Source organism: Hyalella azteca, unplaced genomic scaffold, assembly GCF_000764305.2.
Source record: "Hyalella azteca isolate HAZT.00-mixed unplaced genomic scaffold, Hazt_2.0.2 contig16650, whole genome shotgun sequence".
Lineage (NCBI taxonomy): Eukaryota > Metazoa > Arthropoda > Malacostraca > Amphipoda > Hyalellidae > Hyalella > Hyalella azteca.
Window position 1 is genome coordinate 4,331 of NW_025946464.1, and position 18,101 is coordinate 22,431.

Genomic DNA, 18,101 nt, shown 5'->3' on the forward strand with positions numbered 1-18,101 from the left:
TCTGCATTGCTGACTATCTCCTAAGTAAAGGAACACGTAACATTGCTATCATTGCTGCGGGAAATGCCAATATTTAGCGCAGTGCAACCGGCCGACCATTTGTCGGCTCTCCTGAACATCGCACTTATTTTCACTGGGAAACTATCTCCTCCTACAGTTTTGAAGCTACAGAATTGAGAGATACACCATTCGATTTGCAATAAAAAGATCTAGAGGATGATCATGGCTTTTTTTTCAATATCATTATAGTTTTGAAAATATTTTGAAAAAAGAAGGGAGGCAGGAAGGAAAACTAAAAAATTTATGTAAAATGCCCCCCCTCCACCCACAAAAATTAGAATTTCAAAAAAAGCCATGATGAACTTCTAGATATGGTCTTTATGCATCGAATGATATGTGTCTTGATGTAGCTTTAAAATCCTCAGAGGAGATAGTTTTCTATGGTACCCCCATTTTGGACATTTTCCAAGAATTTCATATTTTATTTAATTTTTTTTAATTTACATGAGCAAAATATTCCTATTTTCTGTGTTTGTCCCATATGTATGACCCAGATGCTCCTCTTAAAATGGTGTGAAATTACAAGCTGTCCTGTAAGCATACAGATACAGAAGAAATGCTTTATGGCTGCTGATATGAAGCTTGCAATGGACAAGGTTGTTGTAAATGCTCAATGGCATGTCAATTGATATGGTAGTATCACATCAATGATACAGTAATGTATGGATATGGTAATATCATATCAATAAAGGAAAAACAAGTAAAAACCACCATAAATGTCATTTATTCTACATCTACATCATCTGCAAAGGAAGAGGAGGACTTCAGAGTACTGTTTGTAATAAATGGGTACACTTTGCATGCTTCAAATGTTCAAAATTAAGTTTATTTCAAGTGTCTCAAATTACCCCATTTCCAGGGGTAATTTGGGAAGTTTTTATTTTGTGTCAGGCACCTTACAAATAGCATATGGAATTTTTTGGAAATGCCATACGATAGCCCTTGCAAAGAGCCATAAAATGAGCCCAAACTTGTTTATGAAATGTTTCAAGGTAAGAAGTTATTGACAAAAAAATGCTCAAAACCGTCCCTTATTACTGCGTTTGACAGTACTAGTACTGTTAATAAAATATTTGAGCTACATTTACTATCTCCTCTCAATTTCTGCAGTCAGGTCTCTTCTAGAATAACTGAATCTGACGTGATCATTCAATAAATTACTATGATTATTTGGGTTATGGAAAGTTTCAGATGGTTACAAAACTTGGAGCTCTTAAACTTATAATAACAGGCAGCTTTTTGACAATCCTCAATAGAGCAACAATGGCTTGGAGATCCCACGGCAAAGATCATGCAGATCTAATCCGGAATCTGAGGAGTAAGTTAAACTTTTTGGTACTTAATCTGTATATACTATTATGAACTTTTTTTAAACTTTTTAAGGGATTTGATATTAATTTAATTTTATGAAGTGTTTTTCTCTGAGTGTGATTCCAAATTCCTTCTCTTGGTTTTCTGAAATGTTGATGTTCATATGAGAAATTGGAAATCGAACAATGAATTCCAATAAAACCTTGTTAATATATTTTAGTTTACAATTGTTCTACAGTTTGCTGCCCAGAGCCTCATATTGGATTAGATTAATAAGGATTTAATTTAAAATTTACTAGGATGGGTAAGAATTAATGTTAACATATGATTGGTTTTCTCAGGCAATGGTGTTATCACCAGCGATGCTGTGGAGAAGGTCATGCTGATGGTAGATCGGGGCAAGTATTCTAAGAACAGCCCATATCAAGACTCCCCACAAGGCATTGGTTATGGTGTTACCATTAGCGCTCCTCATATGGTAGGTATTTTCTTTTACAGTTGTTTCTATTTGAATTATCATGAAATTACGGAAGGAAAAATTGTGCTTTAGTCCTATAGCCTATAGGAGTTTAATTTGGCAATGCCCTCTTACCATCCTTAGTGTTTTCACTTGACCATTCCATGGGTGGATGGCTCATTTAGGGTGTTATTCTTTTTATGCCATCTTTGACAATTTTTAAATTTGCTATTTTGTTGACAGCATGCGTGCGCCCTGACACTGCTGCAAGACCACCTCAAGAAAGGCAACAGAGCCCTGGATGTTGGGTGTGGCAGTGGTTACCTAACTGCTTGCATGGGTCATCTGGTGAGTGGTTCATTTAATTTCCATCACTATATTTCTTTATTCACTGGACACTAATTGTGCTAGTAAATGTTCACAGAAATGCCCTCATGTTGCAGGGACTCCTTGCTGAAAATAATAACTTGAGCATCACCTGCTATTAAGTTTATATAGAAATGTTTATATTTTGATCATGGAATGATTTTCACATGGAGAATGAGTTATCAGGTAATGAATTAAATTACTTTACGGGCAGGTGGGAGAAGGAGGGCTCACTGTAGGGATTGACCACATCCCTGAACTGGTTAACCAAGCACGTGAAAACATCAATAGTGACAGTCCAGAGCTGCTAAAGTCTGGCATTGTCCAACTTGTTGGTTAGTTAATGTGGAAGAATGATCAAAGGTGTATTATGTTTTTTGTTAGCATTGAAAGAAGACAATCTTCACATTTTTCTGCATGCAAAGGATATTTTATTAAGGAGGGCATTAAATTGAATCAAAGTAAGATCTTGAGACCATGGGATGAAGATAGCTAGTAAGCATTTGAATAATGGTCATTGGTTATTTCCGGATATCTTGTTCTTGGAAAGCGCAAATGCATAGAATGGGATCTGTGTCATAAACTAGCTTTGTTTGTTATAAAAAATTGCTAGGCATCAACAGTTCCCTACACTTGAAAAAGACCACTATTTTTAATTCACATTTTTTGATGACAGTGGGGGATGGACGTAAGGGATACGCTGCTGGAGGTCCGTACAACGCCATCCACGTGGGAGCAGCAGCGCCTGAGCTGCCCCAGAGCCTCGTTGACCAGCTCGCTCCTGGAGGTCGTCTTGTGATCCCTGTGGGGCCAGAGCGAGGCAGCCAGAACCTGGAACAGGTCGCCTCATGTTCCACTGTCTAAGCCAGGGTGTCCTTTTATTTTGAACTTTTATTCTCATGTCAGTTCTTTAATAAACTATGACAGAGCTGAACTTCAAACTAATAATGAATTTAACTTCAAAGATTTGTATTATTATCAACGAATTTTAAAAAATCTGTCAGCATTCAATCATTTTTATTATTATAATTAGAATTAAAACGTTAAATATATACCTACTGTAATTCCTATTGAGGTTTGTATCAGCGTTTTATGATTCACATTTATAGGATTGCAAAGTTTATCACTATTATCAATGGCTTACTCTAGATTCTCTTCCATCACAGTGCAACGGCCTTCTTTCTTTATAAGGCCATTGTTCTGAATGAAAGATCTGCGCCATTATCTGCTTAGATATACCTACTGCCTCTTTCCACTTTGTCATTGCTCTGACCGTGAGCCATCACGGAGATTCTCAATGATTTTTTCCTTCATTTAATTACGATAGATCGTATGTTTAACATCTGACAGTGCTGTTAGCTTCCAACCCTCAATTCCTGGCCTGACATTTTTTAAATGAAAATGTTCTTCGACTCTTTCCCGCTGTCAAGGAACATAGTGCTGTTGAAAACAATGTGCAGAAATCTTGTTGATTAAGCACGAAAGCCCACTGCCTCTATCATCAACTCTGAACCATCTGGACGACATTAAATGACAACTTGTTTCACGCACGACGTTCCTCACTTTCATATCTTCCAAAAGAACCGTTACACAATCTCGGCAGGGCCATCAAATTATGCCACTGAACAATACCTAATGTTTTTTTAGTTATCACTTACCATGTTGTGCCTGCTGATGAAGCCGGTAATTTTTATTTACCTCACCTGGCGCTACAAATTGATATGTGAAATGTCTTGATAATTATTGCCAGAAGCTTCCCTTTTACTAGCTCCCTACCTAACTGTCATTTGGCAGTTTCTGTTTCATAACCAATGTCTGGTTTTATTAATGTTTCCTTTATTTCCCAGATTGACAAACTTGCGAACGGAACAGTGCAGCGTACCAAGCTTATGGGCGTGGTGTATGTCCCCCTTACGGATAAAGAAGCCCAATGGCCGGGCAGGTAATTACATAAAAATATCGTATGATAGCTGCTACCAACTTCTGTTTATATTTTTTGAGTAAAATAGCATCGTCCAGCCAATCGCAACGTTTGAGACCTGAGCTAATCTCAACTGGCATTACCTCGACTTGCATCTTAAATTTAATTTTCAGCGTGATCATTGCTTGAACCAATGTCCAATCTATGGCAAGGAATTATTTTCATACAACTATAATTACATAGTTATTCTCCTTCAATGGGATGTTGCGATGCGGGTCCTTGCTTTTCACAGTCTTGAGATGTACGACGAGCACAGGTCCGTCGGAACGGACTGCGTGGCTCAGTTATGGGGTTAAGTTTTCATGTAAGCAGGATACCTTGCCCTTCCTCATCTGCTTCTCGTGCGGGTGGCCGACGTCTCGTGTAAGCGAGCGCTTGTATGCTGGTCTTCGTTTCTCTTGCTCACTTGTCTCTTCTCCATCTTTGATTCTTTCTCTTAATCTTTGATACTTTATCGCAGCTAGATCAGTTCTGGGTGCAATATAGTCAATTAATAGACACTTTTGTTGAAGTTTAGGGTTTTTGCACTGGAAAGTAAACATTAATTGAATTCAATTAATTATTTATGCGAGCAGTCTGAATACAGGCAGCTCAGGTAGGCCATGCTCAAGTAGAAACTGCGCAAACTAAAACGAAACAAATTATAATCTCTCATTCAATTCGGTCGCGATCGTTCTTCTAACATTTGTCTTTCAAATCAGTAACTGTTGCATTCTTCTATATAAGTGGCAGATGATTGCTATTTAATTTTATCTGTAGGCATAAATTGTTGCATATCTTTGGCAAAGGATTCATCCGTTTTGTTTAGAAAATTAAATATTCGTTGCGCCAATATTAAACACTTTATTTACTAATGGAATGGTGCGCATAAAATGTGGACGAATTAGTTTTGCACTCGAAGATACACATCATTTCTATATTAACGGTCTTCGTAAATCGTTATTGGGAAACTTGCTACAGTGTATTTTTGGAGTATAAAATGGGGAACTTGAGTAATTTATACCTCTACTGGTGATGATTAACTTCTGTGCAAAACTGAATCGACATTTGGAAATGCTTTGACTTCCTTTGAAGTGCGTGATCATAATCAGGAAGATATATGTAGTTCCTATCTGCTACATTCTTTACGACGCTTGACAATAGTTAAATGGGAAATTGGTCTGATTGCAGGTCGGAACTGTGAGTGCTGCTCATTGGCTGTCACAGGTGCTGCTGCGGGTGTTGGCCGTGCTGACTGGCGCTCCATCAGACATATCGTCGTGGTCCTGATGCTCAAGTGGACGAGCATTGGCAGCAGTAACTGGACACGTTTAGTCCGCGACTGGACACGTAGCTTGTAGACTGTCCCAAGTAACATTGCAACAGAGATGTGTCTGGAGATGGTGTGTCCAGAGATGATGTGTCCGGGGATGGTGTGTCCGGGGATGGTGTGTCCGGGGATGGTGTGTTCGGAGATGGTGTGTTCGGAGATGGTGTGTCCGGTGTAATGTTCAGCAGTGTTCTCAAATTCTCTAGTCGTAGACAATCCTTTTGTAAGAAATGTTCCTGGTGTTCAGCATCATTTAATACTCAAGATGCGAACTGTACATTTCTATCATAATGCAATCTATTATCGCTGGTTTTCTGGTGAAGCTTTTAAAATTTTTGTGTAGCCGGGACATGAATCAGCCAATCTAACGCTGAAATTCAAGGTGACGTGATTTATTGCAGTAAAGAAGACGGCAGAGTATTTGCCTAAATTAAATTGTTGATTTGCCCCGTTTGTGTGCCAAGCTTCACGAGATATTTCCCTTCTCACTCGTCGATTCTATGTTCACGTGGATTTCATAAGCTTCTATGAATAAACTGATGATCGTTGGCTCTCTTATGCGCCAAGGAATACCGCTACTATTACCCATGTTTGTTGCACAGCGCCCTGCAGGAAATACGTTGAAATATGTAGCCCTGGAAAATGTCACACAGCGACAGGAAAATACGTCACATGTCTCGCGTTTCTTTTACAAGCTAATGAGATTAAATGGCAGGCCATTTTTTGCCTCTCATTAGGCCAGTAGATCAAGTGTCTCGTACCGCCATGGCAGCGCCTACCTTGTTCATGGTGGAAAAGGAAATGATTTTGTACATATCATCTAAGTGTAACTCAGCTGTCCCGTTGACTAGTTGGAAATCATTTAAACCTGGGATAAAAAATAATTGTCCTAGTGCAATTTCGGCAATGGAAAATTAGCGAAAGTCGTTGATAGTATTGAGTCACTGTCGTGTCCCTAAAATGCCGTTTCAGCTATTTGTTATATTCTAGTGTTTTGTTCATTGTTTAACATCTTATATATGATTATATAATTGTTTTGTTTATTTTTGTGAGACTTGGAACAGTTGTGATAAATTTGCCGAATTTAGAGTTGAAAGGAAATTTCTGTCATTTTAATCGAAACTTCTACCACTTACATTTGACAAAATATTTCACATCTTGCAACATTTGTTTGTTTCTTGTGTCTATTTAGAGTACCTATAACTTTCAAAACCGTAAGCTATTGATAGTCATATTCGTTTCTGTAAATAATTGGTTTAAGTTTATAGTTATGATAATCTATAATTTTTGTGACGGATAAACCTTTAATAAAGTTGAGCTAATAATTCAAGAAGATATTGAAGAGTTCTCCCAATCTTGATTTGCTATCAAGTTTTATGACACAAACATGTGAGCACTTCAATTTATTAACTGCTTGCTTCGAAAATAAATGCAGTGTTTGAATTGCAATAAAGACCCTTTTATACCTGGGAGAAAGTGCAGGAATTGTGGTTGTCCTAAATAAATTCAACAAGAGGAACACTTCTTAATCTTCTCTAAGAAATGTGAAGCAGATGCGCTTCAGTACTGCAGATTGTACCCAGATGGCTGCGGGCTTGCTACAGCTGTTATGTCTTTGAAGTAGTTTTTTTTGGTGGCTCAGAAGCCAGTACACCGATATTATGTTAATTATGCTTATGCTTAGCAGACATCATTGCACAGATATTTTATTGTCCTATTTCATTTGTATCCTTCAGGCTCAGCTTTGAGTATATTTATGTTATGCCTTAAATTTATTAATATTTTTATTCTGCGTTTTCTTGTTTTTAATGATGACAATAGCAGGTTAGCAAATAAATTTGAGATAAGGTTAATTTATCAAAAGTTTGCCGTTTAAATTTTAACAATTTACTGGAGTAATTTACGCTCATTACGTGAGTAGTGATGCCTGATATATGAATGAACCTATACCATTATTCTGGATGGTTAAACCTAAAGTCAATCTTTAGGTCTTTTACGCGAATTCGTTCAGCAAAGTTGACGTCAACCATAATGACTGATATACGAATGAGCTTATTCCTCTGTTTTGGATGGTTAAAGTCAACCGAAAGTTTGAAGAAAATTGTTGGAGATACTAATACTGTATTGCTGCCTGTTGAGTTTGATGTATTCAGTAACAAATATCGAGTTATCCAGCTGCCCTTCCCTTCAAATTCGTTACATTTTTATAGAATTCGGTATTTACTGCAACATCGCTCATAACATTTTCATGTGCCATGTAAGGGGCGAGATTATCTCATCCGTTTGACGGCTGCAGATTCCGCCGAATCAGAAATTTGTACGGTCATGTAATCGATAATCATACGAACTTATTTTACAGGTACGTGGCTTCTTTAACTATATTTTTGGCGAGAGAAATTCCTTGTGCTCAAACTTGAATGTTGTGTTGTGCGTCAATCGTCAAGATTCTGAATGATACGTTATTACTTGGTTATTGATTCATCCCAGGTTTAAGGTGTTCTATATCTTTGAATCTTGTCTGCTGCTAGGCAGCAGGTGAATCATTCAATTTCGACGCTCCTCCTCTACCCCATACGCGCAAAGACCCTCTCCCACCTATGGCCGCCGCACTGCTCGCTACGCGCCTCGCACGATATTCCGTTGCCCTCGTATCTAAACCAACTTGATGCCAACGTATCTAATGCTTTGCTTGCTCCCGAGACAATATACTGTTTGAATGACGAAGTTGGTAGCAAAGACACTGGACGTTGTGATTATTACCCGAGGTAAATATTATTGTGTCGTAACGGGTTAACGAGAATGTCATGCTTGACGTTATGGGCTCGCTAAAGTTTGACTACATAACTTCGTTCTTCAAATCATCCAGTTTTTAATTTATTTGTCGCTTAACCAAATTCTGGAATATGTCTTCGTTTTTTCCAGGTTTGAATTAAAAACCTACATAGCAATTGATAGTTATTTTCACTTGCCCTCTCGATACATCTTGTTGGATTGAAGATATGGATGACATAAAGTTGTTGTTTTCATACCCGTATTGGAATCGTTCATTTTAAACTATGGAACTACAATACTGCATGACAGTCTTGCACATGGGAGTAAATGCCGGAAGTTACTGGTGTAGTTAGAAACACTGCCTGGTACTAGTGAAGGCGTGGTGGAAACCTACCCTATATTTCGAGCTCAAAATAAATGGTGCGAAGAGGCTACGGTTTGCGGGTACATTGTAAACTTCAAAAAATCATTTTAGCTTTATAATTAAAAGTTATAACTAAATTCACACTTAGCAATGATGAACAAACTGCCACCACAATATTGCTTATTTTAAACTATTGTCTATATCAAGAAAATATTTGCAATAGGTAAAATAGTTTAATTCTAGTCAAATTATACTTTGTACGTTGATATTTCACTAGAAAAACAATCGAGCATCAAAGAAATTCGGACCATGGGACGAAAATCTCTTAGAGGTGAAATAATTTAGACGAAGATCTGGCAACATGCACTGCAGCGGCAGTTTCACACGCAGAGCACTGAACAGCCTGTGCCACTGGCAACAGTAATTTTTGCTCCAGGTGGGCCAATAAATATGAAGACTTGTAGCGGACTAAAAAATTATTACAACAATACAAGATAAAATAATTATGCACTAAGAATTGAAGGGTTATGTCTTTCTGTAAACTGCAGTGACTGGCGGGTGACACAGCGTTCACCTGATGAAGGCACCTGAACTCGTGTTGAGAAGCATGAGAGATACCAACTGTACAGATACCTCACTATTAATTTCTTTATGTAATTCTTTTTAATATAAAATATAACAATGCCAATTGAAATAATATAATTTGAGTATTCTGTTAATTAAACTTTATGATGAGCAAACAACACGAGAATTGCACGCAGTTAAAAGGGTGTGGTACACAATAGAGCACTGCAGAGTAAAAAAAATTCCAATTTCGCTTGACCCATTAATAACTGGAGAAATTCTTTAAAGTAAGCAAGTCTGTGAAATTAGAAATGATTAAACAAAGTCCGATTAAACCTTATTAACCATGTAATTTGGCCTGAATTTAGATTACCATTGCCATGCCTTCTGATCACTGCCTTACATGAAGGCATGAACCCTTACTGCCTACTTGCCTTACATCTGAAGATCTCTCATCGTCAAGCATCTCGAGAATTGTAATAAATTTCCGCTTTTTAAATTGTAAAATAAATTGCAGTTCGGCAGCAGAGCTCTAAATATAAACTGGATGGAGAACCACAGGCATTTTGGTGGGCTGAAGAAGGATTTAAAGATCTTAACTCAATACTCTGTCAGAGTGTCTTCAGGTTCGAGGATCTCAAAAGAAGAACTGCAGGAGGTTTCAGAATCTAGAGCCTCGTCACCGAGGGCATCACTGAGAAGGCGCATGCATTCCGATCCTCTCACGTCATCAGCCATTTCATCGTTGGTCAAAGGTTGTATTGGTTGGAATTCGCATGAACTAGGGCTAAGAGTAGAAGAGTCTACACTTCTGGCACCACTACATTTATTACGAGTGCAGTGAGAAAAAACTTTCTCGTCTTCACAGGGCAGAGGAGAAGTATTGCTCGCAGGATACCTCGAGCCGTATTGGCTACTGAGGCTTGGCTCCAGTGCAATCACTTTACCAGCTACGCTGCCAGGTAGTTCGCCTATGGCCGTGACAGCAGCAGCTGCAGCAAAGGGCAGGTCGTTGTGGCGCGGCGGTGATGCAAAATAATTGTCATGAAGACCTTTTCCCAGCTCAGGGTCAGAGACTATGAGTTTAGATACGCACTGTTCCACCAGAGACCCCAACGTTGGAATATCTGAAAACCAACAGATTAGATGAAGAGAACTTTCGTCAAAAATTTGAGTGAATAAGCAAAATAACCAAAACATATTATCTCTAAGGATTGAACACTATAATAAACAAAGACGCCTAAAAGTGCATGTGCCACCAACCAGAAGGAAGCGCAGCGGGATGAACAGAGCGTCCATCTGCGGGAGTTGAATCTCCGGCAGGGGCTGCATCAACGGAAGGAGGCTCTGAAGCAGCCTCAGGCTTGGTCCAGTCAAAGAGCTGCGAGCGCTGGCGAGGCCCTGACAGATACTTTGCCTGCTCCTCCTCACTCAGGTTGATGAAGTTCTGCCACACCTGTTCAAACATAGATATTATTAATGAGCCACTGCATTCACATATAAATATATACCTAGCTATGGCTAGGACCAACACAGTATGCCAAAATGAGAACAAATTTGATGTTTACTTAAGACGAATCAACTGAAAGCAAGCCCAAAATTATAAAAATTCAATTTCAAGCCAAAAAATAAGTACGGAATACTTAAATGCAGAATCAATGGAAGAAGCCTGAAGAATTAGTAAAAGGGAATAATTCAGCCATAATTAAATGAGGCAGCATACAATAAGTTCACACTCATTATAATGCAATGACAGAAAAGTAGACTTATATAATGACAAAATAATTTTTCATAAATGCCCTCATCTTTATGTGATAGTAGTGAGGCGAGTAACATTTTTTACTGCCAATGTACAACGACATTAAAATGGTGGGAAAGTTACCATCATCTTGGACGGGCATTCAAGAAGTTGCATAAAAGGTGAGCGGTAGGGCTTGACAAAGAGGTGAGACTCCTCTTCATAGCCCTCCACTAGCACAGCCAGTGCTGCTTCTATAACATACATTAATATCAATAACGAGTGAGCCGTACGGCTTAACAAAGAGCTTACTCCTCGTCATAGTCTTATACTAGCACAGCCAAAGCTGCTTCTGTAAAAAAAAAAATTAATTAACTGCTAAAAAACTATTGCTATTCCTTACAATGAACTTTGACTGCAATAACAACTTTCTTACTGAAAATACAAATATTTCAATGAGATGCCAATTCATTGTCAGATTCAGAAGTCTGCACCACCATCATATGCATTCTCTCTGTGAACCCTTCAATTCAGGTTTCCACTGTCAATAGTAATAATTTCAAATAATACTTATAAACTTATTGCCATTCTGACATCGGCATTTTCCGCATTCAAATTTTGACAATTGTCAATTCAATGCATGGACACCTATATATGGCCAAATTGGCCGTAAAGTTTAGAAAGTCAAGTTTTTCACACACAATATCCAGGTGAAGAAAATTTGGAATGGAATAAGCGAAATTAATCAAAAATTTAGCAGGCAAACTCTAATATGGAAATTCAAACGGCTTTCATAACACATCTAAGTTAAATTTGAAAATTTATATTATCCTGTAAACCCTACTATTCTTGGCCATTTTCAGGCCAACTAGAAGAGAATAGAAACAATGACTAGACTTTATTGCAAGAAATGGCCTCATAAGTGCCCAGTTTGGGCTTGCGGCTACATTATCCTGACTCTGTCATTTTCCAATATAATACATACCTACATAATTGTACCACACTATGGGTAAATAATATGTATCCATCAGCAGCTACAACACTTCAGAATGTAAGTAACTACACTTGAAAAAAGAAGTACCGCAGATACCTACCAAAATTATTTTATATAGGTATAAGCATTTCCATGTACAAATATCAAGACCTCACTAAACTAGGTCATTAAATTTATTATGTAGCTGTATGTTATTATTATTAGATGACAACCATTCATATTAACATGGCAAATCAAACCAACATTTCATTTTTTATCAATAAAGCACACATGATAAATCATCAATGGTCATTTGTGACTTGTATACTCTGGAAGTAATAGAATTTTTTTCTATTATATATTTACAAGGATTATTATGCTTTGGGCTTTTAGTCACAAAAATACTATTTCTAGCACAAATTGCATAAGATTGAAAATAAAACCATTATTTGAAGAGTAGAAAACAGATTATTTCCCTGACCAGAATATGCTGAAAGTTCATGAATGCAAGCCAAGAAATTTATTGGATAGTTCCAAAAAATATACTGTATGAAAAAACTATGCAAAGCCTCTGGTTAAATAGCTAACCCACAAAAAATAACTTGCCATTCTGAGCTTTCCTCCTCTTGCGGCGGCCAAGAAAGCACTTGTGTGAAGAGCATTTCTCAAGACGCTCAAGAAGTAGATTTGGGTTGCGTCGTATGGGGCAAACAGGAACAGCCACTAGTGAGCCTGGAGTGCTGTCACCACTAACACTCAGGCAATCACTAGCAGATGGAGTAAGAGGGAGGGTCTCAGTACTGAAAAAAATAAGATCTTAGTAAATCTCATTCTTAAAACACAAAGAACTATCAACTACATAATTTAACAAACAATTATGTTTAAAATGTGTGTGGACATTATAATTCTTTCTATATTTATATATTAAAGTAGTTATTTCCATTTTTCATAAAAAGAAGTAACAACAGGACAAAGCAATGATTAATAGGTTAGCAATAATTACACGGGAAAGTTTTTGATAAATCAACACACTTTATGAAAAAAATTTTTATGTAGTTGAAACTAAGAACAAATTTCTGCTCAGTGCTCACATAACATGAATGATGAATCTACCAATACCTTGGTTTCCTTACTTCACTTAAATGTTTGCTAATTAACTCATCCCATTATTCTCATGAATTGGCAAGAGCCTAGCGGCTAGCAGGCACTAGTTCCACACTCAATTGGAAATTTGGACAGAAGCCATATGTGAATTGGACAAGAAACACCCATAACTATGGCAAATTAAAACTGTTCTTATGGCCTTTTCCAATTATATCAGTAAAAAATAAGAAAAATTGCTTATTTCTTGCACAAGATTTTTAAAAATCACCCACAAAACAACCATTTTTGCCTGCAATTTTAGGAAATTTCTGCCCAGTATTCCTAATAGGGTTACACAAATAGCGGAATTCACAAAAGTTCATAATTTCATGGGCATGGCAATTGGCAGGAGCAGCTGCCAGCATCTTCATACTCACAAGATCTCACTGGCACTGCCTTGAGACTCATTGTGGGGCTTCCGACCAAATATGTCCGTGATGGCAACCATTATCTCACGGCAAGACAAATTGTTTTATGTTCAGTATTTTCACAGTCAAAGAATAAATTAGGTAAGTTTTGAAGTTGATGGTTCACTGTGGACCTGTGATTAGATGTAAATGAATATCTATTATATTAATATTGCTTCCTGTAAAAGTAAGAAAGGAATTAAATATGCAAGAATAGAACTTTTCTTCATTAGGCTACTTGAATTTAGTTGAATTATAAATGTAAAAGCATTTACTCTAAAAAGTTTGTTAAAAAATCAGAATATTTCATGAAAAAAATTTTAAATTCCACCCAGGCTAGGCAAGAGCGCTGGCGAGGCCCTGACAGATACTTTGCCTGCTCCTCCTCACTCAGGTTGATGAAGTTCTGCCACACCTGTTTAAACATAGATATTATTAATGAGCCACTGCATTCACATATAAATATATACCTAGCTATGGCTAGGTATATATTTACTATTGTCAGTCATCATTAGTGACAAGTGTCCTTAGTCTTAGTGCAGATGCATGACAACTGACAAGACATTACAGTGATTAGACGAACACACCAGGACATTTTCAGCTTAATTTAAGCAAGTTGCTACTTTTAATTGGAAGGAAGAAAGAAGTCATAATAACATAGATTATTTGTAAATTGTGAATACGAATACCGACTAGTCGACTAGCTAATGAATAGCTAACTGACTAAATTGTGTGACTAGTGACTACGGCCATATCTACTCGGCGTCGGCAACTGCAAGTCTGCAATCTGCATAATTGTCACCTATTCCATGCAGAAACTAACCTTTTTTCACTAGCCTCTTACTGTCTTTTTTCACTATGATGTAGGCTTACCTACTCTCCTATACTGGTTTGCAGTTTGCACTTAATCCCATTCCCAATAATAACAAAGTAACTATGTGAAACTAATCAAGTGACAATACCTAGTAATGTAAATATTTCCCTTGTGTTGTCACCCTGCCCCCTAACCAAAGATAGTTTATTCAAAGTATATTGTTCATTAACTTCATTTGTTTGTTCTGTTTTCTCTGTGTTGGCTGTTGCTGTTTTTTCTTTCTGTTTCATCTGAGAAAAATTCAGAACTGATAGGTTAGGCAGAATATAGAAAAAAGCAATACCTAATAATAATAAAACTGAAATAACCAAACCATAATAATATCGCAAATAGTCACTCAGGGCCTAAGAGTAAGAGGCCCCATAGCTAATATAATTATCAAATACACAGTGCAATAATTGACAAATAGCAATAATAAACCAATGAATTTCCCCTTGAACTTCTCTTCCCCTTGATTACTTCTCACCCTTAACACAAACTTTCACACCTCTTCTAAGCCTCTTCTCTTTAACAATTAATGTTGCTTCCACCTGGCTTGGTCTCCCTTTTCTTCTTCTTACTAACAAATGAAAATGTGATGCGTGGCTGATGGCCGTTGCAAAGGCCTGACCCTGAAATTCTTTTTCTCAGAGTCACCACGCCCCAAATCCAAATCCAAATCCAAGAACATCTTAAACAGCACAGGCCCAGCGGCACTGTGACAGCGCTTTCCAGTTGCCACTGGCTGCCAAGTGCCCATATTAACAAATTGAGAATCTTCTACATTCTACCTAATTTTTATTCAATATTAGAATTGAAATAGAAATGACCATAGCCAAAATTATACACAATATTAACTGCAAATCATATTAGTTCCATAACTGGACAGAACTTACAGTCTACAGAACAGAATTATTCGTGATATTCAGTTGATTTTTGATAGGCATGAAGTAGAAATAATATGAATTTAAAAATTACTTTTTAAAAAAACACTTCTAATTTCTAAATAAAGAGGCCTAACTGCCGCCTCAGGGCCCAGGCAGGCCAGTGTCTCAGCTGTTACTGACTTACTGTTACAGTGTCAACTGTTACACTTACACATGTATAATGATTTTCTTATTTTACTTTTTTTACATTTTTATTCAATATAAAATTTCAAGTTTTAGATTTATTTATTCCGTCAATTGATTCGTGCATTGTCTCTCCAACTTTATCAGTTTATGCAAGTGTGCAAATTTTCGGATCGATTGGACAGGTAAAAGTATGTTAAATATTGATTATAAGATTTGTAGCAGACTAACAACAAGAAGTAAAGTTAAAGAGAAGTGTTGTAAAAATCCATCTGATTCTTCTAAAAAATCTCTGGTTTGCCACTAGCACTAGCCACTAGGTATGCCATCGAGTGCGGAGTGCCTGCCAGGCTGCCGCCTGGCCAATTGCAATATTCAAATACACATAACAAAGAATTACTTCTTACAAAGAAAAGACAAGTGACTAGTCTCTTATTTTTAAACAGGAGTATGATTTTAGAGATGATAGTCTTCGCGAATAGCGATTTGATTAAATATTTTTAACATACGATAAAGGGCAGCCACACTCGTCACTCACTTCGTTGCAATTGCATACACTATGCAAACTTCACAATCAATAAGGTTAGCTGACTTAGCTCCGACTTAGCTGACTTTTCGACTGCCCTTGAAAAGTTCAGAACTGCCAACAGAAGAAAACAAGCGTAACAGCTGATTTTGAACTGTCAATCGACGGGAAAATATATTGATATACGAGTCGCACTATCATCACAATAATTTTGACTCATTGAACATTGTATCTGCAATGTAAATAATATTTTGTGGATTCGTCATGGTCAATCTTATTGAATGGTGTGATTTGTAATCAACAAATAATTGGTTAGAAACAATTTTAAGTAGATAACATAAGAAGGCATTTAAGCAAATTTGTTAACAAAAATGTATATACTCGTATTATCGATACAAAAAAGTGATAAAAAACAGTCAAAATTGCATCATGTGTTGGCACTGGCAGACATGACCGCTTCAAACTTGAAATCAATCTGAGAAAACAGAGTTTCACTAAAAGCCGTATATACATTAATTATTTGAATTAAAATAACCTCAAAGAGTTAGCGAATCAGTAATTTCTGCAACATCTGGCATCTAAAAAAGTTTACGATAAATCTGCTTACTATATTATTAGCATAGCGTTTTCAGGGTTTACTTTGCCGTAGGCTTGTCGCCGATTCTCAACATCGCAGAACATTCACAGCTTATGCTTGTTACGGTCTCGAACTCGCAACTCACTGCTCCAAATTATGCTATGCCTAACTGACCGGTTTCCTCGCCGATTCTGACCAGAAACTGGCGCACAGAGCTGTGGAATCGAAACCGCGCCGGTGCCTCTCTGCGATAAATCTTGGTACTCTGGAACTGCAACCACTAGGCCACTTCTACTAAGCATCCAAGACGTTACTGGGGCCTGGGGGTCCGTATTCTTAACAAGAACATTACTGCGGTGTGTATTCTTAACAAAGTTAATTGAATGAATAACGCAAACAAATTAGGTCTATTTAAAAAATTTTCAGGAATTACAATTTAATGTAAAAAAATACATTGCGTTTTATTAACAAGGATATAATAGGGTGCGTTTTTTAACAAGGTCAGACTGATTGGGTGCTTATTCTTAATAATAATATGCGTTTAAAAATTACTTTTTAAAGATCGATTGCCGATTGGACAGTTAGAAGTGTGATAAATATCGAATATAAGATTTGTAGCAGACAGACAAACAACAAGAAGTGAAGTTAAAGAGAAGTGTTGTAATAATAATATACGCTTAAAAATTACTTTTTAAAGACAACACTTCTAAAGAGTCCAGTGTCTCCAATGTTACAGATGTACAATGAATTTCTCATTCTATTTTCGAATATTAAAAAAATTAATGTATCAACTTTTTTTAGTATATAAAAAAATTTCTAAAATTATTTATTCTGTCAATTGATTCATGCATTGCCTCAGATTTCACAAATTTCAGATCAATTGGAGGTAAAAGTGTGTCAAATATCAGTTGTAAGATTTGTAGCTGACAAAATTAAGTTTTCAATTTTTTTAATATTGAAAAAAATGGTTTAACTTTTAAAATCATTTATTTTGTCATTTGATTCATGCATTGTCTCCAACTTACCAAATATGCAAAATTTCAGATCGGTAGGATAAGTAGAAGTGTGTTAAATTTCGATTATAAGGTTTGTAGCACAAGACAGACAGACAGACAGACAGACAGACAAACAAATAATATGCGTTTAAAAATTACTTTTTAAAGACAACACTTCTGAACAATCCAGTGTCTTGTATGTTACACATGTACAATGAATTTCTAATTTTATTTTAAAATATTGAAAAAAATAATTTTTCATTTTTTTTAAGATATCAAAATTTTGTAAATTTTCAAAATTATTTATTCTGTCAATTGATTCATGCATTATTTATGACTTTATGCAATTGTGCAAAATTTCAGATCAATTGGACAGGTCAAATTGTGTTATATATGGATTATAAGATTTGTAGCAGACAAAATTATTTTTTATTTATTTTTTTTAATAATAAAAAAAATTTTAAATTATAGAATTATTTATTCTGTCAATTGATTCATGCATTGTCTCCAACTTTACGCAAGTGTGCCAAATTTCAGATCGATTGGACAGGTAGAAGTGTGTTAAATATCGATAATAAGATTTGTAACAGACAGACTGACAAACAAACAAGAAGTTAAGTTAAAGAGAAGTGTTG

At 36.6% G+C, this 18,101-nt stretch overlaps 2 protein-coding genes across 3 annotated transcripts; one reads left to right on the top strand and one right to left on the bottom strand.

Annotated features, from left to right (window-relative positions):
• The first annotated feature begins 1,144 nt into the window (after positions 1-1,144).
• Positions 1,145-8,434, top strand: LOC108670549 (protein-L-isoaspartate(D-aspartate) O-methyltransferase). 2 transcript variants are annotated; one of them, XM_018158016.2, is made up of 7 exons: positions 1,145-1,378; positions 1,713-1,849; positions 2,072-2,176; positions 2,409-2,529; positions 2,871-3,034; positions 4,042-4,136; positions 5,346-8,434. In XM_018158016.2, exons 1-7 carry the CDS (start codon positions 1,252-1,254, stop codon positions 5,356-5,358), a joined length of 762 nt encoding a protein of 253 aa, XP_018013505.1. In that variant the 5' UTR covers positions 1,145-1,251; the 3' UTR covers positions 5,359-8,434. The 2 variants fall into 2 exon arrangements, with proteins under 2 accessions (XP_018013505.1, XP_018013504.1); XM_018158015.2 differs by having other exon boundaries at positions 5,382-8,434.
• A 286-nt stretch (positions 8,435-8,720) lies between these two features.
• Positions 8,721-13,671, bottom strand: LOC108670548. Its single transcript, XM_018158014.2, has 5 exons — positions 13,416-13,671; positions 12,502-12,695; positions 11,067-11,176; positions 10,448-10,640; positions 8,721-10,311 (listed from the first exon to the last, which is right to left on the bottom strand). Exons 1-5 carry the CDS (start codon positions 13,484-13,486, stop codon positions 9,785-9,787), a joined length of 1,095 nt encoding a protein of 364 aa, XP_018013503.1. The 5' UTR covers positions 13,487-13,671; the 3' UTR covers positions 8,721-9,784.
• Between the last annotated feature and the right edge of the window lie 4,430 nt (positions 13,672-18,101).

Coding starts and splice junctions, on each gene's coding strand:
- LOC108670549 (XM_018158015.2), top strand. CDS start 1,252: ATGGTTACAAAACTTGGAGCTCTTAAACTTATAATAACAGGCAGCTTT. Junction 1,379..1,712: donor TCTAATCCGGAATCTGAGGA/GTAAGTTAAACT, acceptor TGGTTTTCTCAG/GCAATGGTGTTATCACCAGC. Junction 3,035..4,041: donor GCAGCCAGAACCTGGAACAG/GTCGCCTCATGT, acceptor TTTATTTCCCAG/ATTGACAAACTTGCGAACGG.
- LOC108670548 (XM_018158014.2), bottom strand. CDS start 13,486: ATGGTTGCCATCACGGACATATTTGGTCGGAAGCCCCACAATGAGTCT. Junction 11,177..12,501: donor GAGGAGGAAAGCTCAGAATG/GCAAGTTATTTT, acceptor TGTATGTTATAG/AAGCAGCACTGGCTGTGCTA. Junction 10,641..11,066: donor AATGCCCGTCCAAGATGATG/GTAACTTTCCCA, acceptor ATGTTTGAACAG/GTGTGGCAGAACTTCATCAA.